This window comes from Aspergillus niger, assembly GCF_000002855.4.
Source record: "Aspergillus niger supercontig An17".
NCBI classification, from domain to species: Eukaryota; Fungi; Ascomycota; class Eurotiomycetes; order Eurotiales; family Aspergillaceae; genus Aspergillus; species Aspergillus niger.
Genome location: NT_166532.1, coordinates 349876 through 367710, shown reverse-complemented (window position 1 = coordinate 367710; position 17835 = coordinate 349876). Strand labels below are relative to the sequence as shown.

Genomic DNA, 17835 nt, shown 5'->3' with positions numbered 1-17835 from the left:
TGTTATCAGGCGCAGGAGTGTCCAGATTGGTTGCTCGGGCGTCGTGCTAGGTTTCCCCCGCGATAAGAGTCATGATAACACACGCCAGTCTTGCAGCTCCCCTGATCGAAGAGTTCTCTCTCGTTCGTTGGTCGATGCTAAAATGTGGCGTTGTGGTGTACGCGGTGCCACCGATTTGTTGGGCTTATCGGAGGATGAATGGATTATCAGCACGCCTTTTGCTCCCATTCGGCGTAAGGGATGGGATACTTGTTATACTTCCGATGGGCTGGTGGAGGTCTGGAACCCCGCGCTGTGGGAAATTCGGAACCAGTATAAGTTAAGTGTCTGGTGCTTGTGCTTCCTTCTGCTGCGATTCACGTTTCTTTCTTCGCTCTGGTTATCTGCGGTTCCCTCTCTCTCTCATGATGGCGGAAAAGTTCAAGGATGCTGCTCAGGTAGCTGATGGGGATCCTCCCATTGAGCAGGGCGATTCGCAGCTTTTAGGTATGTCATGCTATCAATTTATACTTTTATCGAGTTGTTGATTATGGTGAGATTGTTTGTGCTGATCTGATCGGATAAGCTACGCTGGGGTATAAGCAGGAACTGCGTCGTCATTATTCCACCGTCCAGGTCTTCGCTATCGCCTTTAGTATTATGGGATTATTGCCCTCGATTGCGACGACGCTCTCGTACTCGATTCCTGCTGGTCCCGTAGGCATGGTTTGGGTATGGTTGCATATGCATGCTGGCTCTACATACATGGGATTCGTGGCTAACTTGAGTTCAGGGTGAGGCTTTTCGCTAGTATGGTCTAGGCATTGATTCTGATGGGTCTTGCAGGATGGTTTTCTGCGAGTGTGTTTATCTTCATAGTGGCTTTGGCGATGGTCTGCTTCATGCGCAATATACCTCATGCTCATCGAATTGTTTGGATGCTTACTACCCACTGGATATAGGCCGACCTAGCATCCGCCATGCCTACTGCCGGTGGTCTCTACTTCTGGACTCACTACTTCAGCGGCGAGAAGTGGAAGAACCCTCTCAGCTTCGTAGTCGGGTACAGCAATAGTCTAGGACTCATCGGCGGCGTCTGCTCCATCGATTGTATGCGAATCCCTCGAACCTTTCGTGTCCTCCTATCGCTAACCCTAGCCGACAAGATGGCTTCGCTACAATACTCCTCTCAGTCGTATCAATCGCGCGCGATGGAAACTGGACAGCCTCTCGACCCGTCCTATACGGCACCTACGTCGCCTGCGTGGTCGTCCACGGCCTTATCGCCATCTTCTGCGCGCGCATCATGCCCAAGATCCAGTCCGCCTGTATCGTGAGCAACGTCGGCCTTGTCCTCGCCACAGTCCTCGCTCTGCCCATCGGTAAAGCCGTCCGCGGGGGACAGATCAACTCGGGAACGTATGTCTTTGGACACTCTGAGAACCTCACGACCTGGCCCCAGGGCTGGACCTTCATGCTGTCATGGATGTCGCCCATCTGGACCATCGGTGCATTCGACTCCTGCGTCCACATGAGCGAGGAAGCTAGTCACGCGGCGCGTGCCGTGCCATTAGGTATCATTTGGTCTGCGGGACTCTGCGGACTGTTAGGGTTTGTATCCCTCGCGCTCATCGCTGCCGTGATCAACCCGGACCTTAATGCCGTGCTGAACTCGAGTTTCGGACAGCCAATGGCACAGGTACTCACCTACTCTCCATTCCCTCTATCCTAGAATGGTAATAACCGCAGGCACAGATCTACTACGACGCCCTCGGCAAAAGCGGTGCCCTCGGCTTCATGATCGTCGTCGCAATTGTCCAATTCTTTATGGGCTTGAGTCTGGTACAGCCCCTCTCCTTTCCACCCCCTCATCCCCAATTACCAACCACGAAACTCACATGACGAATATCATGATTTATAGGTAGTGGCAGCCTCCCGCCAAAGCTGGGCCTTCTCCCGCGATGGCGCCCTCCCCTTCTCGAATTTCTTCCGGCACGTGAGCAAGCGCGTCCGCTACCAACCCGTGCGAATGGTCTGCTTTGTCGTCCTGATCTCCGTCATCCTGGGCCTCCTGTGCCTCATCGACGAAGCCGCCTCTAGCGCCCTCTTCTCCCTCGCCGTCGCGGGCAACGATCTCGCCTGGATGGTGCCCATCCTGAGTCGTCTCGTCTGGGGTAAGGAGCGCTTTCACCCTGGAGAGTTCTATACGGGTTGGTTTAGTAAACCCATTGCCATTACGGCGGTCGTGTATTTGGCGTATGTTATTGTCTTGAGTATGTTTCCGACGGGGGGGCCGAGTCCGTCGCGTAAGTTGTTCCCTTTTTTTTCTTTTCTCTTTGAATATACTTCGTTTGAGGGTTGGAGTGGTTGAGCTAATGATGTGTGTAGCGCAGGATATGAACTATACGATTGTGATTAATGGGAGTTTGTGGCTGGGAGCGATGGTTTATTATGTCGTTTATGCGAGGAAGGTGTATAGGGGGCCGCAGATGACGGTGGGTGGTGGGGGGGAGTCGTCCGGGTTGGAGGAGGATGAGAAGTGATTGATTGATTGTTTGTTGTATTTGCTATTTTGTGGTTGGGTTTATGGTTTTCATATTGGAGGGTTCGGTTGTATTGTGTATGGATGAATGTCCTTGGGTGATGTTAGAGGTACTATTATACTACTGTACTGTTTGGCTGGGGATAATGGGAAATTTCTTTGATTGGTTTGTATGAAAGCATAGCATGGTGTTTAGTACATAACATTGTATCTCTTGGATGGAGTATAGCTTCGTGTACTTTGTTTATCTGTATGTTTGGGGCTTTGTTCAGTTTGTACCACTAGGTATCTGAACAGATATTAGGTAGTCATGCAGGCCATGGCGATGTGATGATGCTTATGCATGATGGATGACATGAGACAATCTGATTTGCAGCAAGGCTTGCCGTGCGTGCTCTCCATGTAGAGTCAATTACTTGGTATCCATCACGTGCGGATATGGTGAATAAGAGTATAGAAGATTCAATTATTTCAGTATTTTAAACATGTCAGAGAGACGTTATTAGTAGTCATAAGCCCATCATAGTAGTCATGCTCGAGACTGGTAAATAAACTCCGTCTGACCAGCAACTCGTGTCATCCCCAACGCCAAATCTTTCCGTGTCTACCTGCTTACTGAGGCACCTCAAGGACATACCGACCGGCGATCTGGCCTTGTTCTGTTTTCATAGTTAGTAACTCGACTTAATATCACTAGGTATACAACGTACCCATCAGTTCGAAGATGCGCGGCAAATCCTCCAAAGGAGCCGTCTTGAACGGAGCCTTGATGAGTCCGCGGGCAAAGAAGTCTACTGCTTCTACGCCATCCTGCCTATTGCCAACGTAGCTTCCCTTGATGTTGATCATACGGACAACGGTGTTGAAGACAGGGGCTCGAAGGAATGCGCCGGCTGGCATGCCAATAGCGACGACACTACCCTTGGAGCGAACGTACTCGGTTGCCTGCTGGAAGGGCTTTTCGGCCACAGCGAGAAGAATCACAGCGTGGGCACCAAGGCCTTCCGGAGTGGCTGCCTTGACGTCCTCAACTACATCCTTGGATGTCTTAAAGTCGATGTATGCCTGGATAGAGAGAGAGGGTTAGCCAGATGTGGTGGTATTGGGGACTGAGACATTTACCTCCGATCCGAGTTTCTCGCACATAGCTTTCTTCTCGTCACCACCGTCGATGGCGATGGTGCGAAGCCCCATTGCCTTAGCATACTGCAGAGCCAGCGATCCGAGTCCACCTCCGGCGCCGACAATGGCGACGGTCTGGCCGGGACGAGCACCAGACTCCTTCAATCCCTTGTAGACAGTGATACCAGCACAGAGGATGGGAGCGACAGCATCAAGGGGAACTTCCTTCGGGAGCTTCGACGCATGACTGGCCTTGGCGATGGCATACTGCTGGAACGTACCATCGACGGTGTAACCGGATAGCAACGCGTGAGGACACAGGGGCTCCTCGGCCTGCTTGCAGAACTCACAAGCCAAACAGGATCCGTTCAACCATTTGATACCAGCGTGATCTCCAACTTCGAACTCATTGACGAGGTCACCCGTGGCGACGACCACGCCAGCTCCTTCATGTCCGCCCACGAGGGGAAGCTTCAACCCGAGTGGCCAGTCACCCTTCATGGCGTGCAAGTCGGTATGGCAAACCCCGGTATACCGGATCTTGACCAAGATCTCGTCCGGGCCAGGCTTTGCCACCGGAATCTGCTTGTAGACAGGGGGTCCACCCTTCTTCTCGACCACTTGGGCCCATTGCTTCTCCGGGATAGTCATATTGGCAGTCTGGGATTCGGATGAGATAGTAAATGACAAAGATACCAAGTGATGGGAGGCTGATGAATGCAATTGATGTCTATGTGAGACGAATAATCAGGGTCTTCCAGGTCAAGGGGCGTGAGTCCTTCGTGGCTTTATGTAGTTGCGTCCTGGTGGTGTTGCCGGGTATGACGGACAGGTGGGGTGATGTCCGCTCATCGCCGGAAGTGAATTGGGATCGAGTGACGTCGAACAAGAAGGATCCAGTGGCAGGACAGGGGTTTGGTGCCAGGAGACACTGACAAGGAAGCAGTCACCGAGCCTAGAGCTGGCTTTTGGTCTCTCGGCCGGGGCGGTCATCCTCGGGCTTACTGCATGATCAATCCAATTAGGGACGAAATTCCCCAGACAGGCCAGTAAACATGTATATGCCACAAGCCACTCTTGGAAAGTATTTCGCACCAAACGTCTCAAGTGAGTTTTAAGTGGTTGAGTATCCCGATCCATGGCTGTCGGGATGGCGGGACATGGCAGACGGCATAGACGTCATGGAAACCAAACTCTCTCTCCGCAGCTTCCAATCGCGGGAAAAGCGTGGGGGGAAAGACATCCTGAAACCCGAAACCCCAGATGCATACGAGGAACGCTGGCTATAGAGACCGTCTATTATCAGATCCCCGCTACTAGAACCGCATTAAGTCGGCCCAGCCCCAGCTTGCAGTGCCTGGTTCGTGTTGGCAAAGAGGGGTTGATTGTTCCGATGGAAGGTCGTGAGCGAGAGAGGCGCGGATGACGCGGACGAACGGCTTCCTTCTCGGTCTTTCCCCAGTCTATAGCACTCGATTTTATCAGAAGCAGCAGCAATGAAGGCAGGTAGCAGAAGCATGCTTGCGGATAGATCTGCTGCCACGGCAGATTTCAACGTGCATGGTTGGACGGGCGATCCGAGAGCGCCAGGCCGATCATTCTTATCGCTGCCTTGGGCCTCATCCAGGATCGTTGCATCGCATCCCTTTGTCTCACCCCAAGTTCAAGAATGTTCTTTAGTTTCCTCCGCGTTACTATGCTGTTAGTTCCTATACCTCAAACTCTTCGTGCTCTGCCGAACCCTGTCACTGGCTGGTCTCTCCGCAGATGAACTCTCATTGCTGCGGCTAGATTACATGGGATTCGCAGGCCTCAGCCGATTTCGCAGCTTCCCGGTGGTTCAATGGTATTCCCATTGAGTGGTGGTAAGACATGATAAGATCACAATATCATGATCAGTGGTAGTATCATCAGGGAACTGAATCAGCGGAAGATTCCAGGCGAAAGGGCAGATGGAAGGTTGAAAAAGCCCAGTTGTGGATGGGCTGATCGAGTACCTCCGGGGCACCCACCTGACCACAGGCTCATCTTAACCTCTTTCGGAGGAGTTCTTAGCAATGGATCCAGTCATGCTGTTTTAACTACAGCAAGATCTATAGAGTATGATTAATGAGTATCATGGTACAAATGCCCTGATCAGCCGACCCATTATGGATGGGATGCCAGCACGCCAGGATTTGCTAGACAAGAACGGGTGCTTGATGCTTGAAATAGTTCCTCAGTCGCTATTTGAAGTAACAAATTGCGATTGGAGAGGAACTAGGTGATTGCTATTTACCCCAGTCTTGGACATGCTTTACTTGCAGCTTGGGTAAATCTACTTGTTGCATCGGGGCTATCATCTACTCCCATTGCAGCACCGGCTGAGTCTTGATCATTGGCATGGACATGAGTCGTGCAACAATTTGCAAATATTATACGGAGGCTAGAAGCTTGGATCCAGGGTTTCACTCTTGCAAGTCTCATAATATTCAAAACCAGTACCAGTCAAATATTTAGCTACCAACTAGCATAGGATGTGAGTGAGTGAGTGAGTGAGTGAATCTTGTCCGGATTTCCTACTTCCTTCTACCTGGATAATTTTTTAGATCCATAGTAATAGACACCCCTTGATGGAAAGACAACTCGATCACCGTCTTTCCAATTGAGTACCAGGGTATGTTTAGAACTATTTATCGTTCTACTCCACCTCGTTCGGACAAGCGTTGCGTTAGTATGTAACCATCAGCCGCCGTCCAACCTGAGAACGTCAACTGCGAAGTTGTCATTGGATATCAATGATGGACGATCTCATTGTGCGTGGCACTTGTTTTTGGTGGCGGTAGCTTCAGCAAGATGCACGGGAATCGTCGCGGGATAAGCTAATTGCCACGCTCTGCGTTCAACCGCCAATTTGATGCTATCGCCAACCTATAGGAACTAGAAACATGAAAGGAAGTAAATACTATTTTTGAACATCAATTTGTTCTGAAATATTGAGATGACCCAAGACTGAAGTCTAACTAGCTTGTTTGTGGGTATCGATGATGTATTCTTGAACCGAAGTCGCGAGACGCCGGGAACATAATATGGGATCTTGGACATGGCAAGACGCCGGCGTAGTTACTCGACTTAACTACGGCTGTAGGTCTACCTGATCCATGTACGCCGGACACTGTAGGCCGATGCAAGCACTTCAGATCATGTCAAAATCCCCTGGAGGGGCAGCAGCACACGCGACCATCACCCCTCATGATCAGGTGCACGATGAAGTGTCCTGTTTGTGAGATTTTAATAGCGTGATGATGGGAGAACCGGGGGACAAGAATTGGCGGGAATCTCCATAATAACCCGAGTGTCCGTCAGTCACAGTCAGTCACTCTCTCCGTTCCCGATCGAAGGCGATGATGTCTGGAGACGGTCATTACCTGTATCGAACTAAACAGTTCTGTCATCGAACGGAGCCTCCCCGGTCCAGATGCAGGCGAGATCGATGGAGATACAGGGAGAAGTGTTACAATCCTCTTGAGGGAATCATGTTTAGAAGCAGTTTCCAATACCTGTTGTGCAACTAATCGTCTGCCCTTGTATAGATTAACACCAATATTCGGGGAAATTCCAAGTTGTAGACAGGAGTAGGCTGGAAGAAGGCATCGTGCTGCTACGAACTTCAGCTTTGGTGATCTGGGCAACGGCTAGTGGTCAGTAATAATCAGTAACAGTAATACCAATACATACGGACAGGTGCGGGATTGGATGGGGGAATGCAGAAAGAAACGAAAGAAGGAACGAGACAAGATGAGGGAAAATGAGGGAGAAAGTTGGCCCAAAGGGGGGGAAAGGGAAGCAGCAGCGCAAAAAAATCAAAAAATACTGGAACCATCGCCATCATCCTCTTCATCATCCATCCAATCCATCCCATCCCAATCTCCAGTGCAATCAATCTTCATCTCGACATCCATCTCTCTCATCATCATCTATGAATTCTGTCATCTCCTCCCCGGAGCACGACCCCATTCACCACCACGTCTAGCTAGCTAAGGAAGGTATCTCGACCGTCTGAGGTACGATACACTACAAACACCAGACCTGAACTGAGATCATCACCCTCCACTCTTCTTTCCCCTTACCTGCTGCTCACCTCCTCCTCTTCCATCATTCACATCCAACCTCCCACCCTCCCCCCATCTCAATCCCAATCCTTCATCAATTCATCCAGAGGGTCTCCGTTACGGACATTGCTGGGTTTCTCAAGTAGTGTTCGCTGCCGGCCCAGGACCATTCCCCGATCGGGTAGCCCATTCACGGCTTGGCTGGGCCTGTGTTTCTTGTCGCATCCTGTCCGGAACGGTTGACCCGTGGAGGGTTTGTTGGCTCGCTCACCACAAGCACTTTGGAGCCCTCCGAAGATTCCTGTCAATCCGGTGAGGCGATCCTCCCTTTTCCACCTCATCCTTTCCTGTTCTTTTCTTCCATCTGCCCCCCATCATCTTCTGCCTTCATATCATCGCCATCCTCCCTCCCAATAACCTCCAGCCTTCCTTCTCCACTTCTCCCCATTTAGGCCTCTCAGAATTAATTCCTTCCGCAGATAGCTGGGACCAGCAGCGGCAACCAACCCGACGCGTGATCGCCCCCCATCGAGATCTTCGTGAGATAAATCCTCTCGAAACCCCCTTCGCGCATGGCCAGCCCTCGTTTTTCATAAATGGTTCTTGTTCGCCCCGAACACGTTTTCTCTCCTTCCTCCTTCTCCAACCCCCCATCGCCTTTCGCGGTCCCTGTTGCTGGCACCATCTTCTAACCCTCGCCGCCGCGTTCCCCGGCACACGCGGCCATCATGACGGGGGCTCCGCCTTATAATCCTCAATCTCCCACGCAGCAGTCTCGCTATCCGGTCTATTCGCCTCCGGCTAAAAGCCGCCCCTACTACGCCAACAATGAACAATACCAGCAACATCCACCCCAGACTCCTCCTGCCTTCTCATCCAGGAGCCCTCACTTCTCCCATGCGCCTTCCCCGTTGCCAGGCACTCTGCCGCCATTGAACGGCGCGGCGCCGCCGTCATCTCATCCCTCGGAACCGCCGTCGCAATACCAGGCACATTCTTCGGCTGGAAACCCACAGTTTGCTCTCCCGCGGCCCTATCCTGGCTCCGTCTTGTCAGGCAACGGCGCATCTCCTTACGGTCACTCTACACCGTCCCATGCCCATCCCGCTGGTCGGCCCGATAGCCATCCCCAAACATCACCCAAGAAGGAGTCAGAATCCCAGTTTCCCATGAGCACTCACGGTGTTATGGGTTATCCATCCTCTGTGGTGCGCGAGCCACGAGCATCTTCACCCCCCAAGGACGTGGTATGCTATCCCCTTGTTAATCGTGGCCATATTTACCTACCCATTGACTGACGCTGTGATGCTCTGCTACATCTAGAAACCTACAAGGGCAGCAGATCCCATGTCTTTTGCCAGCATTCTCTCCGGACCGACTGAGGAGCGCGCTCCTCCCCCGAGACAGTCTTCGGCCGAGGCTACGCCCACTCCCCTAGCGCCCGCAGCAACAGCCCAAACCAGTCTCAGTCCTCCGCCCGTAGCTTCGGCTGCTACTTCACAAAAATCCAAAGACCGGGCACCGGCTCTCACCGCCTCTCTACCGAGACTGGAGAAGAAGCCCACCACGGAGAAACGCCGTCGCAACCCGCCGGAAACTGAGCAAAAGACAGCCGACTCACGGACCTCCAATGTGGCCAACGGCGTCTCTGAGCCCTCGAAGACGCTCGCTCAGCCTCGTGGTGCCGGATCTCGCCCAGTGATGTCTGAACGGGAGACAGAAGCTCTCAACAAAGCGTTGGCTGATATGGCCGAAGCTGACAAAAGTGATGTGGAAGCACCTGGTTACGACCGGTTCCGGGAGGAATATCGCGCCAAGGGCAAGAAACGTGCCTTTGCTACTGAACAGGCCGAAATCCTGAGACGCAAGGTAACACAATGACTTACCACATGCAAATATGTCTGGATTTACTGACACGGTATTTAGCGCCGCCGAAATGACTTCCTCGTCAAGCTCAGCAAGTCTCTTGAGAAACAAGCAACTGCCGGCATGGACCGATTCCGATATGCAAACGAGGCATCCGTCGTTGCTGAAGTCCAGGCGAAAGAGATTCAGGATGAAAAGGAGCGCAAGAAGGACATGCAACGCAAGCGGCGTCGTGAGAATACGGTGCGCATGGAGATGCAAAAGAAAAAGGAAGCAGAGGCCAAGGCGCACGAGGCTCAAGATTCTGCGGAGAAGGCCAAGTTCCTTCGTGAAGCGGAACGGGCGCAAAGGAAGATCAAAACGACCAAGAGAGCTCTCGAGGGAATCACTGCCCCAGAGGAGATCAGCGAGGTCACTCCATTGGCTCCAAATCTGGAAGGCGGCACTACCAGCTCCTTCCACATTGGCCGCGGCTCACCATCGAGACGGAAGTCTGGTCGCGGTGGTCCGGTCACTCGGCCAAAGAAGTCGAAAGAGCAGAAGCAAGCCGAAAAGGATGCTGCGGAGGCTGCTTATGCAGCTATGGAGAATGACGAACCTCTACCTATCGCACCCAAGGAGGACCCCCGAAAGGAGTCTCTCAAGAAGGAAGTTAAAGGTGGCCGCTCCAAGGAGCCCACGCCAACGCCCTTGTCCGCCTACGAGACTAAAGGCTATAACCAGATTTATGAGCAGATCTGGCGTGACATTGCGCGGAAAGACATTCCCAAAGTCTACCGCATCAAGGCCTTGTCCCTCAGCACGCGTCAGGAGAATCTCCGCAAGACAGCTCAGCTGGCCAGCAAGCAGTCCCGCAAGTGGCAGGAGCGTACAAACAAGAGTATGAAAGATACTCAAGCCCGCGCCAAGCGCACCATGCGTGAGATGATGTCCTTTTGGAAGCGCAACGAACGAGAGGAGCGTGATCTTCGTCGTCTTGCGGAGAAGCAAGAGATTGAGTCCGCTAAGAAGGCGGAAGCAGAACGTGAAGCTAACCGTCAAAGGCGCAAGCTTAACTTCCTCATCTCCCAGACAGAGCTGTATTCTCACTTCATTGGCCGAAAAATCAAGGGTGCAGAAGGAGATGCTGCCGGGGACACAGCCGTGGAAGCGACGGGCGAGACCGTCCAACCCGGCAAGGGTCAGGATCATACCATCGACATGCCCTCCAGTGTTGCTGATGCGGGCACCAAAGTTACGAACTTCGAAGATCTTGATTTTGATGCCGAAGACGAGACCGCCTTGCGGCAGGCCGCCATGGCTAATGCTCAGAACGCTGTCCAGGAAGCGCAGGATCGGGCACGCGCCTTCAACTCTGGACAGAACCAAATGGATGCCTTGGATGAGGGCGAACTGAACTTCCAAAATCCTACGAGTTTAGGAGACATCGAGATCTCGCAGCCCAACATGCTTACTGCTAAGCTCAAGGAGTACCAACTGAAGGGTCTGAACTGGCTGGTCAACTTGTACGAGCAAGGCATCAACGGTATCCTAGCCGACGAGATGGGTCTGGGAAAGACCATCCAATCCATCTCCGTCATGGCTTATCTCGCCGAAGTACACAACATCTGGGGTCCGTTTTTGGTCATTGCGCCCGCTTCAACCCTACACAACTGGCAGCAGGAAATCACCAAATTCGTGCCGGATATCAAGGTGCTTCCCTACTGGGGTTCCGCCAAAGATCGTAAGATTCTCCGCAAGTTCTGGGACCGCAAGCATATCACCTACACCAAAGAGTCGGAGTTCCACGTGCTGGTGACGTCGTATCAGCTCGTCGTGCTTGATGCCCAGTACTTCCAGAAGGTGAAATGGCAGTACATGATTCTGGACGAAGCTCAGGCCATCAAGTCCTCGCAGAGTTCACGATGGAAGAATCTGCTTGGATTCCACTGCCGCAACCGTCTCCTTCTTACCGGTACACCGATTCAGAATAATATGCAGGAGCTGTGGGCCCTTCTTCACTTCATCATGCCGACTCTGTTTGACTCCCATGACGAGTTCAGCGAATGGTTCTCCAAGGATATTGAATCCCATGCTCAAAGTAACACGAAACTCAACGAAGATCAGCTGAGGCGTCTACACATGATCTTAAAACCTTTCATGCTGCGTCGTGTGAAGAAGCACGTCCAGCAGGAGCTTGGAGATAAGGTCGAGAAGGACATTTTCTGTGACCTCACCTATCGCCAGCGGGCCTATTATACCAATCTACGAAACCGCGTCAGCATCATGGATCTCATCGAAAAGGCTGCCGTCGGTGACGAGGCCGATAGTACGACCTTGATGAATTTGGTTATGCAGTTCCGTAAGGTCTGTAACCACCCTGATCTGTTCGAGCGTGCCGAAACCAAGTCTCCCTTCTCTACCGCCTACTTTGCCGAGACGGCGTCGTTTGTTCGGGAGGGCAACAACGTCGATGTCAGGTACTCGACCCGCAATTTGATTGAATACCCCATGCCACGCCTTCTCTGTGGTGCAGGCGGTCGTGTCGATGTTGCAGGCGCTGAAAATCCTCACGCCGGGTTCCGCGGACGGTACTTGAACCACTTGATGAATATCTTCACCCCGGAGAACATGAAGCAAAGCATCCAGGACGACGGAGCGTTCTCTTTCCTACGTTTTGTAGATACATCACTGGGTGAAGCGTACGAGCAGTCGCATCTCGGAATCTTTGAGCGAGCGGTCCGCCGCCGAGGTCAGGTCAACAGGCTATCTCGGCTTAACGTTGCCTACGACGACGACAAAGAACTGGCAGGGTCCGCCCTTCCGCATACACTGTTCAATATCGTCGACCGCAATGATAAACACGCCGTCAATGAGGTTGCCGCAGAAGGAATAATGCGGGACTTGATGACTGTCTCGCAATCTACGTACGAGCGCGAGGGCCTCAACATCATTGAGCCCTGCGTCAGTCCCGCCGCATCCGCACCTCCGATCTCTGTGGTGTCCTCGAGCCATATCCCCTCAATCGAGACAAGGGACACCCTCTTCAATGTCTCCGTTCGACACGCACTGTATAGCACGCCTTCAAGACAAGTCGATGAGCAGATTATCGAGAAGAAGGTGGACCCTACTCCGTACTCGCTTGCTCCCATGCTTCCGAAGCCGATTTCCGCCAAGGGCCGTTACACGCACATTGAGGTGCCATCCATGCGCCGGTTTGTCACCGATTCTGGTAAATTGGCTAAGTTGGATGAGTTGCTTCGAGAGCTCAAGGCAGGCGGTCACCGTGTACTGCTGTACTTCCAAATGACCCGCATGATCGACCTAATGGAGGAATACTTGACTTACCGCAATTACAAGTACTGCCGCTTGGATGGAAGCACCAAACTGGAGGATCGCCGCGACACCGTGGCTGATTTCCAACAGCGCCCTGAAATCTTCGTCTTCCTGCTGTCCACTCGTGCTGGTGGTCTGGGTATCAACTTGACTGCGGCCGATACCGTCATCTTCTACGATTCGGATTGGAACCCGACTATTGATTCTCAGGCCATGGACCGCGCGCACCGTCTTGGTCAGACACGGCAAGTTACAGTGTATCGACTGATTACCCGGGGTACCATCGAAGAGCGGATTCGTAAGCGCGCCCTGCAGAAGGAAGAGGTCCAGCGAGTTGTTATCACTGGTGGCGCGGCTGGAGGAGTCGACTTCAACACGCGCAACCGGGAGAGCCGCACGAAAGACATTGCCATGTGGCTGGCCGACGATGAGCAAGCCGAGCTCATTGAGCAGAAGGAGAAGGAGGCTTTGGACCGCGGCGAAGTGTTCGGTGCCGGCAAAGGCGGAAAGAAGGCAGCCCAGAAGAGAAAGAAGGACATTACGTTGGATGATATGTACCACGAAGGTATGTCTTTCCCTACGCACTTTACATGTTGCTTTGAGATAGATACTAATTTTTCTAGGCGAGGGTAATTTCGATGATGCCAGTGCCAAACCATCCGGGGCGGCAACCCCTGTATCGACCGCGGAGAACGTGGGCACGCCCTCGTCCACTCCGGCACCCAAGCGTGGCCGTGGACGCGGATCGGGCAAGGGGACGTCCAAGCGCGCCAAGACAACCAAGGAGCGACTGCGTCTCATTGACGGCGATGGGGGTCTGGGTCCCAGCTGATCCCGATCAGACATTCGCACTCTCATTCTCTCGTTTTACCCATACGATTTGACGGAATGGCGGCGTTTGGATATCTTTCCCTCGTGTCTTGTTGTCTATGCCCAAGTCTTTAATGGCTTTCTTCCATCCTTATCATTCTCCTTTTATTTATTTCGCGATTCGACCACCTTGTTTTTTTTTTTTTCCTTTTTACTTCTTTCCCCGGCTTCGGGCTATGATGTCCGAGGTCATGTATTAACAAGGAGCATTTTGATACACGAGACATTAGGTTCAGGCGGCAGTGTGTTGATGAGCAGACTATTGCGGTAATGTATGAGACGGATGGACATGAGCTTAGTCATTATGATGCATCCAAAAAGCAGCGGCGAGGAGGGAAGCAGACGACGGATAGACGGATGGATGTTGTATGTTTGTATTGTTCTACATGTGATTGGATTTGGAACTGGGATACATTTTCATTTCATCTTTATTTCTTACAAGTCTTTCTTTCGCACGGGGTTTGATTATTGATGGCATGTGGTTCTGGGCCTTTAGGGGCTGAGTAATCCCGGTGACTGCAGTAGTAGATCGGCCTTCTCCGCACTTTTTTGCCCCCGTGCGCTGTAAGGATCGTCCCCAACACAGTATAGTATTTCCTGTACATTGACCGATTCATCGATGGCATACGCCAACGAGCATCTCCGCGTCCTAACATGCAGTGGGTAATGCAGAGGACAACGCAGTAAAGTGACCGACATATATATTTCAAGGAGTAACTGGCTGATTATCTGTCCGATCCCTGGCCCAGGGTTTCACCAAATCTCCAGCCGAGCAAAGACCGGGTGGCCTGATTTACGCCGTGAGTGGTCCGTTTGTCTGAGTCAGCATGCTGTCCCCCATGCCGGCCTGCCGAACGGCCAATCAGCGACGCCTCGATCGTCAGCCTCGGCGAGTCATACCTAAAATTACATTCATTACCGGTCATGGTATCCCGTAATCGGGAGGCCAGTAATTTTTCCCCTCCCAAATCTTGAATCTTCCAGATATCCTGTCTTGTCTTCTTCCTTTTCCCTTCTTCTCCTCTTCACTACCCTCTTCTTCTTCTCCCCATTCCTCCACATCCATTGCTTCCTGATCGTCAATTAGGGGCTATCTCATTCCTTCGGCTTGCACTCTCCGTCTCGAATTGTCTGCCCGCTCATTCGAGTCTCCATGGAGTCGCTTCTCCAGCAGTCCCGGGCCATGTGCCCGTTCCTCAAGCGCACTTCCCCGACCACTTTGCGCTCACTGTCGACCGCGACCCGTCCCAGCACCAGCCCTGGCGGAGGCACCATGTCCAACCTCCAGGTCCTGGCTCGTCGCTGCCCAGTGATGAGCAAGGCTCTGGCGGTGCAGAGTGCTCGTCTGGCTCACACCAAGCGGTTCACCTCTTATACTGCCGGTGTGGCGGGCCTGAACCCCAAGCAATTCCGGCCCACTGTCGGCAAGAGAGCGTTGCATTCCACCGCCGGCAATGGCGCTGATGTGACCCCGAATGTCTACAAGGAGTCACAGCGAGGTTAGTGCTTTTCCTTATTTTCTCTCGCACAGTCACAACGCCAATGTAATTGTACTGACGGAATTCCCCCCAGTTCACCCCGGTCTTACCGGTGTTCCCAAGCAGCAGCTCGAACCTTCTGCCGCTACCGTGCCCGGCCCTCGTCCCCATGCCCCCAACGCCGCACCCTTCAACTACAATGCATTCTACCAGGGCGAGCTCGAGAAGAAACACAAGGACAAATCGTACCGGTACTTCAACAACATCAATCGCCTGGCCAAGGAGTTTCCTCGTGCCCACACCGCTTCTCCTGAAGAGAGGGTGACCGTGTGGTGCTCCAACGACTACCTCGGCATGGGTCGTAACCCCGAGGTGCTGAAATCTATGCACAAGACCTTGGACAACTACGGAGCGGGTGCCGGAGGTACTCGCAACATTTCCGGACACAACCAGCACGCCGTTGCTCTCGAGAGCACCTTGGCCAAACTTCACAACAAGGAGGCTGCGCTAGTCTTCAGTTCCTGCTTCGTGGCCAACGATGCGACTCTGGCGACTCTGGGCAGTAAGATGCCAGACTGTGTCATTCTGTCTGACAGTCTCAACCACGCCTCCATGATCCAGGGTATCCGTCACTCTGGAGCCAAGAAGATGGTTTTCAAGCACAATGACCTGGTCGATCTGGAAACCAAACTTGCATCTCTCCCTCTGAACGTCCCCAAGATTATTGCTTTCGAATCCGTCTACAGTATGTGCGGATCCATTGCCCCCATCGAAAAGATCTGTGATCTGGCCGACAAGTACGGTGCCATCACCTTCCTCGATGAAGTCCATGCCGTGGGTATGTACGGACCTCACGGTGCGGGAGTGGCTGAGCACCTCGACTACGACATTTACGCTTCTCAAGATACGGCCAACCCTCGTGACACCAAGGGAACCGTCATGGACCGTATCGACATTATCACCGGTACTCTCGGCAAGGCGTATGGTTGCGTTGGTGGCTACATTGCCGGATCGGCGGCAATGGTGGACACCATCCGCTCTCTCGCCCCCGGTTTCATCTTCACAACTTCGCTGCCCCCAGCTACCATGGCTGGAGCGGACACCGCCATCCAGTACCAGGCACAGCACCAGCGCGACCGCGTCCTGCAACAGTTGCACACTCGCGCGGTTAAGGAATCACTCAAGGAGCTGGATATTCCGGTGATTCCAAACCCGTCTCACATCATCCCTCTTCTCGTTGGTGATGCCGAGGTGGCCAAGCAGGCCTCGGACAAGCTGCTCGAGGAGCACGGCATCTATGTGCAGGCCATCAACTACCCCACCGTGCCTCGCGGTGAGGAGCGTCTCCGCATCACCCCCACCCCCGGCCACGTCAAGGAGCACCGGGACCATTTGGTGCAGGCTCTGCAGACCGTCTGGAACGATCTGGGCATCAAGCGCGCCAGTGACTGGGAGGCCCAGGGAGGCTTTGTTGGCGTGGGTGTCGAGGGTGCCGAGGCCGCCAACCAGCCCATCTGGGAGGACGCGCAGCTGGGCCTGCAGCCTAACGAAACCGTCGAAGCTGCCGTGACGCGGGAGTTCCAGACGGCTGCTGCCGAAGCGCTCTCTCAGGCCGCTTCCCGCATGCAGACCGCCACTCCGGTGCGTCCCGCCGCTGCTGCTGCTGCCTCAATCCCCGTGGGAGTGGCTGCTGCTTAAACCTTTTCGGTTCAGGCTAATAATGTGGTGGTCTGGATGAGTTGATCGTTACTATTACTTTTCTTTTCGCTGCTGTCGGATTTCAATCCCAGCATGACCATATGACCAGACTCTGGCCATTTGCTCTATCATAATATGAAATATGAAGGTGGATAAAGACACATGGAACCGGCCAGTCGTTACCGATGAATTTGGGTTCTAGATCGAATTGATCATGTCTATTCCTCATTATGCTGCGCATATTTTTTCCTAGTATCATTGTAGATGTAGTATGTATTCTGTAGTCTACATGCATTTACCATTGCAGATAGCTATCTCGTAATCGAAAGAGAATATCCGATGTCAGAACTGTCACTGCACCTACTAATTACTATCCAGCACAATCCTCAGTGTCACTCTCACCTTCCCCTACAATCCCGGAACCCACTCAGACCGACAATACCTTGTCATCTGAGTAAATGAACTGGGTGATACTAAGATAGTATGATCTTCTTTAACTCCGAATTCAATCCAGATTGCCCCCTCTCCAGATTATCATGGTTATTTATCATGTGATCAATTCACTAGCCATCTCAACTGTCATCAGCGCCTCGCCTCGATTCTTCGGACGAGTTCTCTGCATCTCTCTCTCGTGTGGGAGTTTCTTTTTTTTGGTGTTGACTATCTGTCACTACTGAGGGCTATATTTATTTATTCTGGTGGTGGTAGTATCCACAACACATCTGCACATTAAGATTCTATGAATTAGAATTCAGCGATAATTCAGTCTATTCTGCGTACAATATTCAACTACAGGTAGTACTGGTATATATTAAGTATAACGTGTGGTAGTAAAAGACTGGTAACAAACTTACAAGTAAATATTAGTAGTAGT

At 52.5% G+C, this 17835-nt stretch overlaps 7 protein-coding genes across 7 annotated transcripts; 6 read left to right on the top strand and 1 right to left on the bottom strand.

Moving 5' to 3' along the window:
* Positions 1-407: 407 nt before the first annotated feature.
* On the top strand, positions 408-2522 carry An17g01540 (uncharacterized protein; the record flags this gene model as incomplete). The annotated part of the gene is made up of 7 exons (XM_059745473.1): positions 408-486; positions 566-766; positions 952-1089; positions 1146-1678; positions 1735-1821; positions 1901-2285; positions 2368-2522. The coding sequence occupies 7 exons, from the start codon at positions 408-410 to the stop codon at positions 2520-2522; spliced, it is 1578 nt and encodes a 525-aa protein (XP_059602829.1).
* Positions 2523-3133: 611 nt separating this feature from the next.
* adhA (alcohol-dehydrogenase adhA from patent WO8704464-A-Aspergillus niger) lies at positions 3134-4294 on the bottom strand (the record flags this gene model as incomplete). Its single annotated transcript, XM_001398345.3, has 3 exons — positions 3134-3180; positions 3232-3586; positions 3644-4294. 3 exons carry the CDS (start codon positions 4292-4294, stop codon positions 3134-3136), a joined length of 1053 nt encoding a protein of 350 aa, XP_001398382.1.
* A 32-nt stretch (positions 4295-4326) lies between these two features.
* Positions 4327-6017, top strand: An17g01520 (hypothetical protein; the record flags this gene model as incomplete). The annotated part of the gene is made up of 9 exons (XM_059745472.1): positions 4327-4475; positions 4555-4692; positions 4811-5043; positions 5129-5199; positions 5271-5398; positions 5453-5508; positions 5584-5709; positions 5758-5837; positions 5907-6017. 9 exons carry the CDS (start codon positions 4327-4329, stop codon positions 6015-6017), a joined length of 1092 nt encoding a protein of 363 aa, XP_059602828.1.
* Positions 6018-6783: 766 nt separating this feature from the next.
* On the top strand, positions 6784-7331 carry An17g01510 (hypothetical protein; the record flags this gene model as incomplete). The annotated part of the gene is made up of 4 exons (XM_059745471.1): positions 6784-6882; positions 6921-7042; positions 7128-7160; positions 7256-7331. The coding sequence occupies 4 exons, from the start codon at positions 6784-6786 to the stop codon at positions 7329-7331; spliced, it is 330 nt and encodes a 109-aa protein (XP_059602827.1).
* A 47-nt stretch (positions 7332-7378) lies between these two features.
* Positions 7379-8217, top strand: An17g01495 (hypothetical protein; the record flags this gene model as incomplete). Its single annotated transcript, XM_059745470.1, has 3 exons — positions 7379-7610; positions 7722-8046; positions 8214-8217. The coding sequence occupies 3 exons, from the start codon at positions 7379-7381 to the stop codon at positions 8215-8217; spliced, it is 561 nt and encodes a 186-aa protein (XP_059602826.1).
* A 245-nt stretch (positions 8218-8462) lies between these two features.
* An17g01490 (uncharacterized protein) lies at positions 8463-13747 on the top strand (the record flags this gene model as incomplete). The annotated part of the gene is made up of 4 exons (XM_001398341.1): positions 8463-8981; positions 9058-9603; positions 9661-13480; positions 13539-13747. The coding sequence occupies 4 exons, from the start codon at positions 8463-8465 to the stop codon at positions 13745-13747; spliced, it is 5094 nt and encodes a 1697-aa protein (XP_001398378.1).
* Positions 13748-14938: 1191 nt separating this feature from the next.
* An17g01480 (uncharacterized protein) lies at positions 14939-16961 on the top strand (the record flags this gene model as incomplete). The annotated part of the gene is made up of 2 exons (XM_001398340.3): positions 14939-15284; positions 15358-16961. 2 exons carry the CDS (start codon positions 14939-14941, stop codon positions 16959-16961), a joined length of 1950 nt encoding a protein of 649 aa, XP_001398377.1.
* Between the last annotated feature and the right edge of the window lie 874 nt (positions 16962-17835).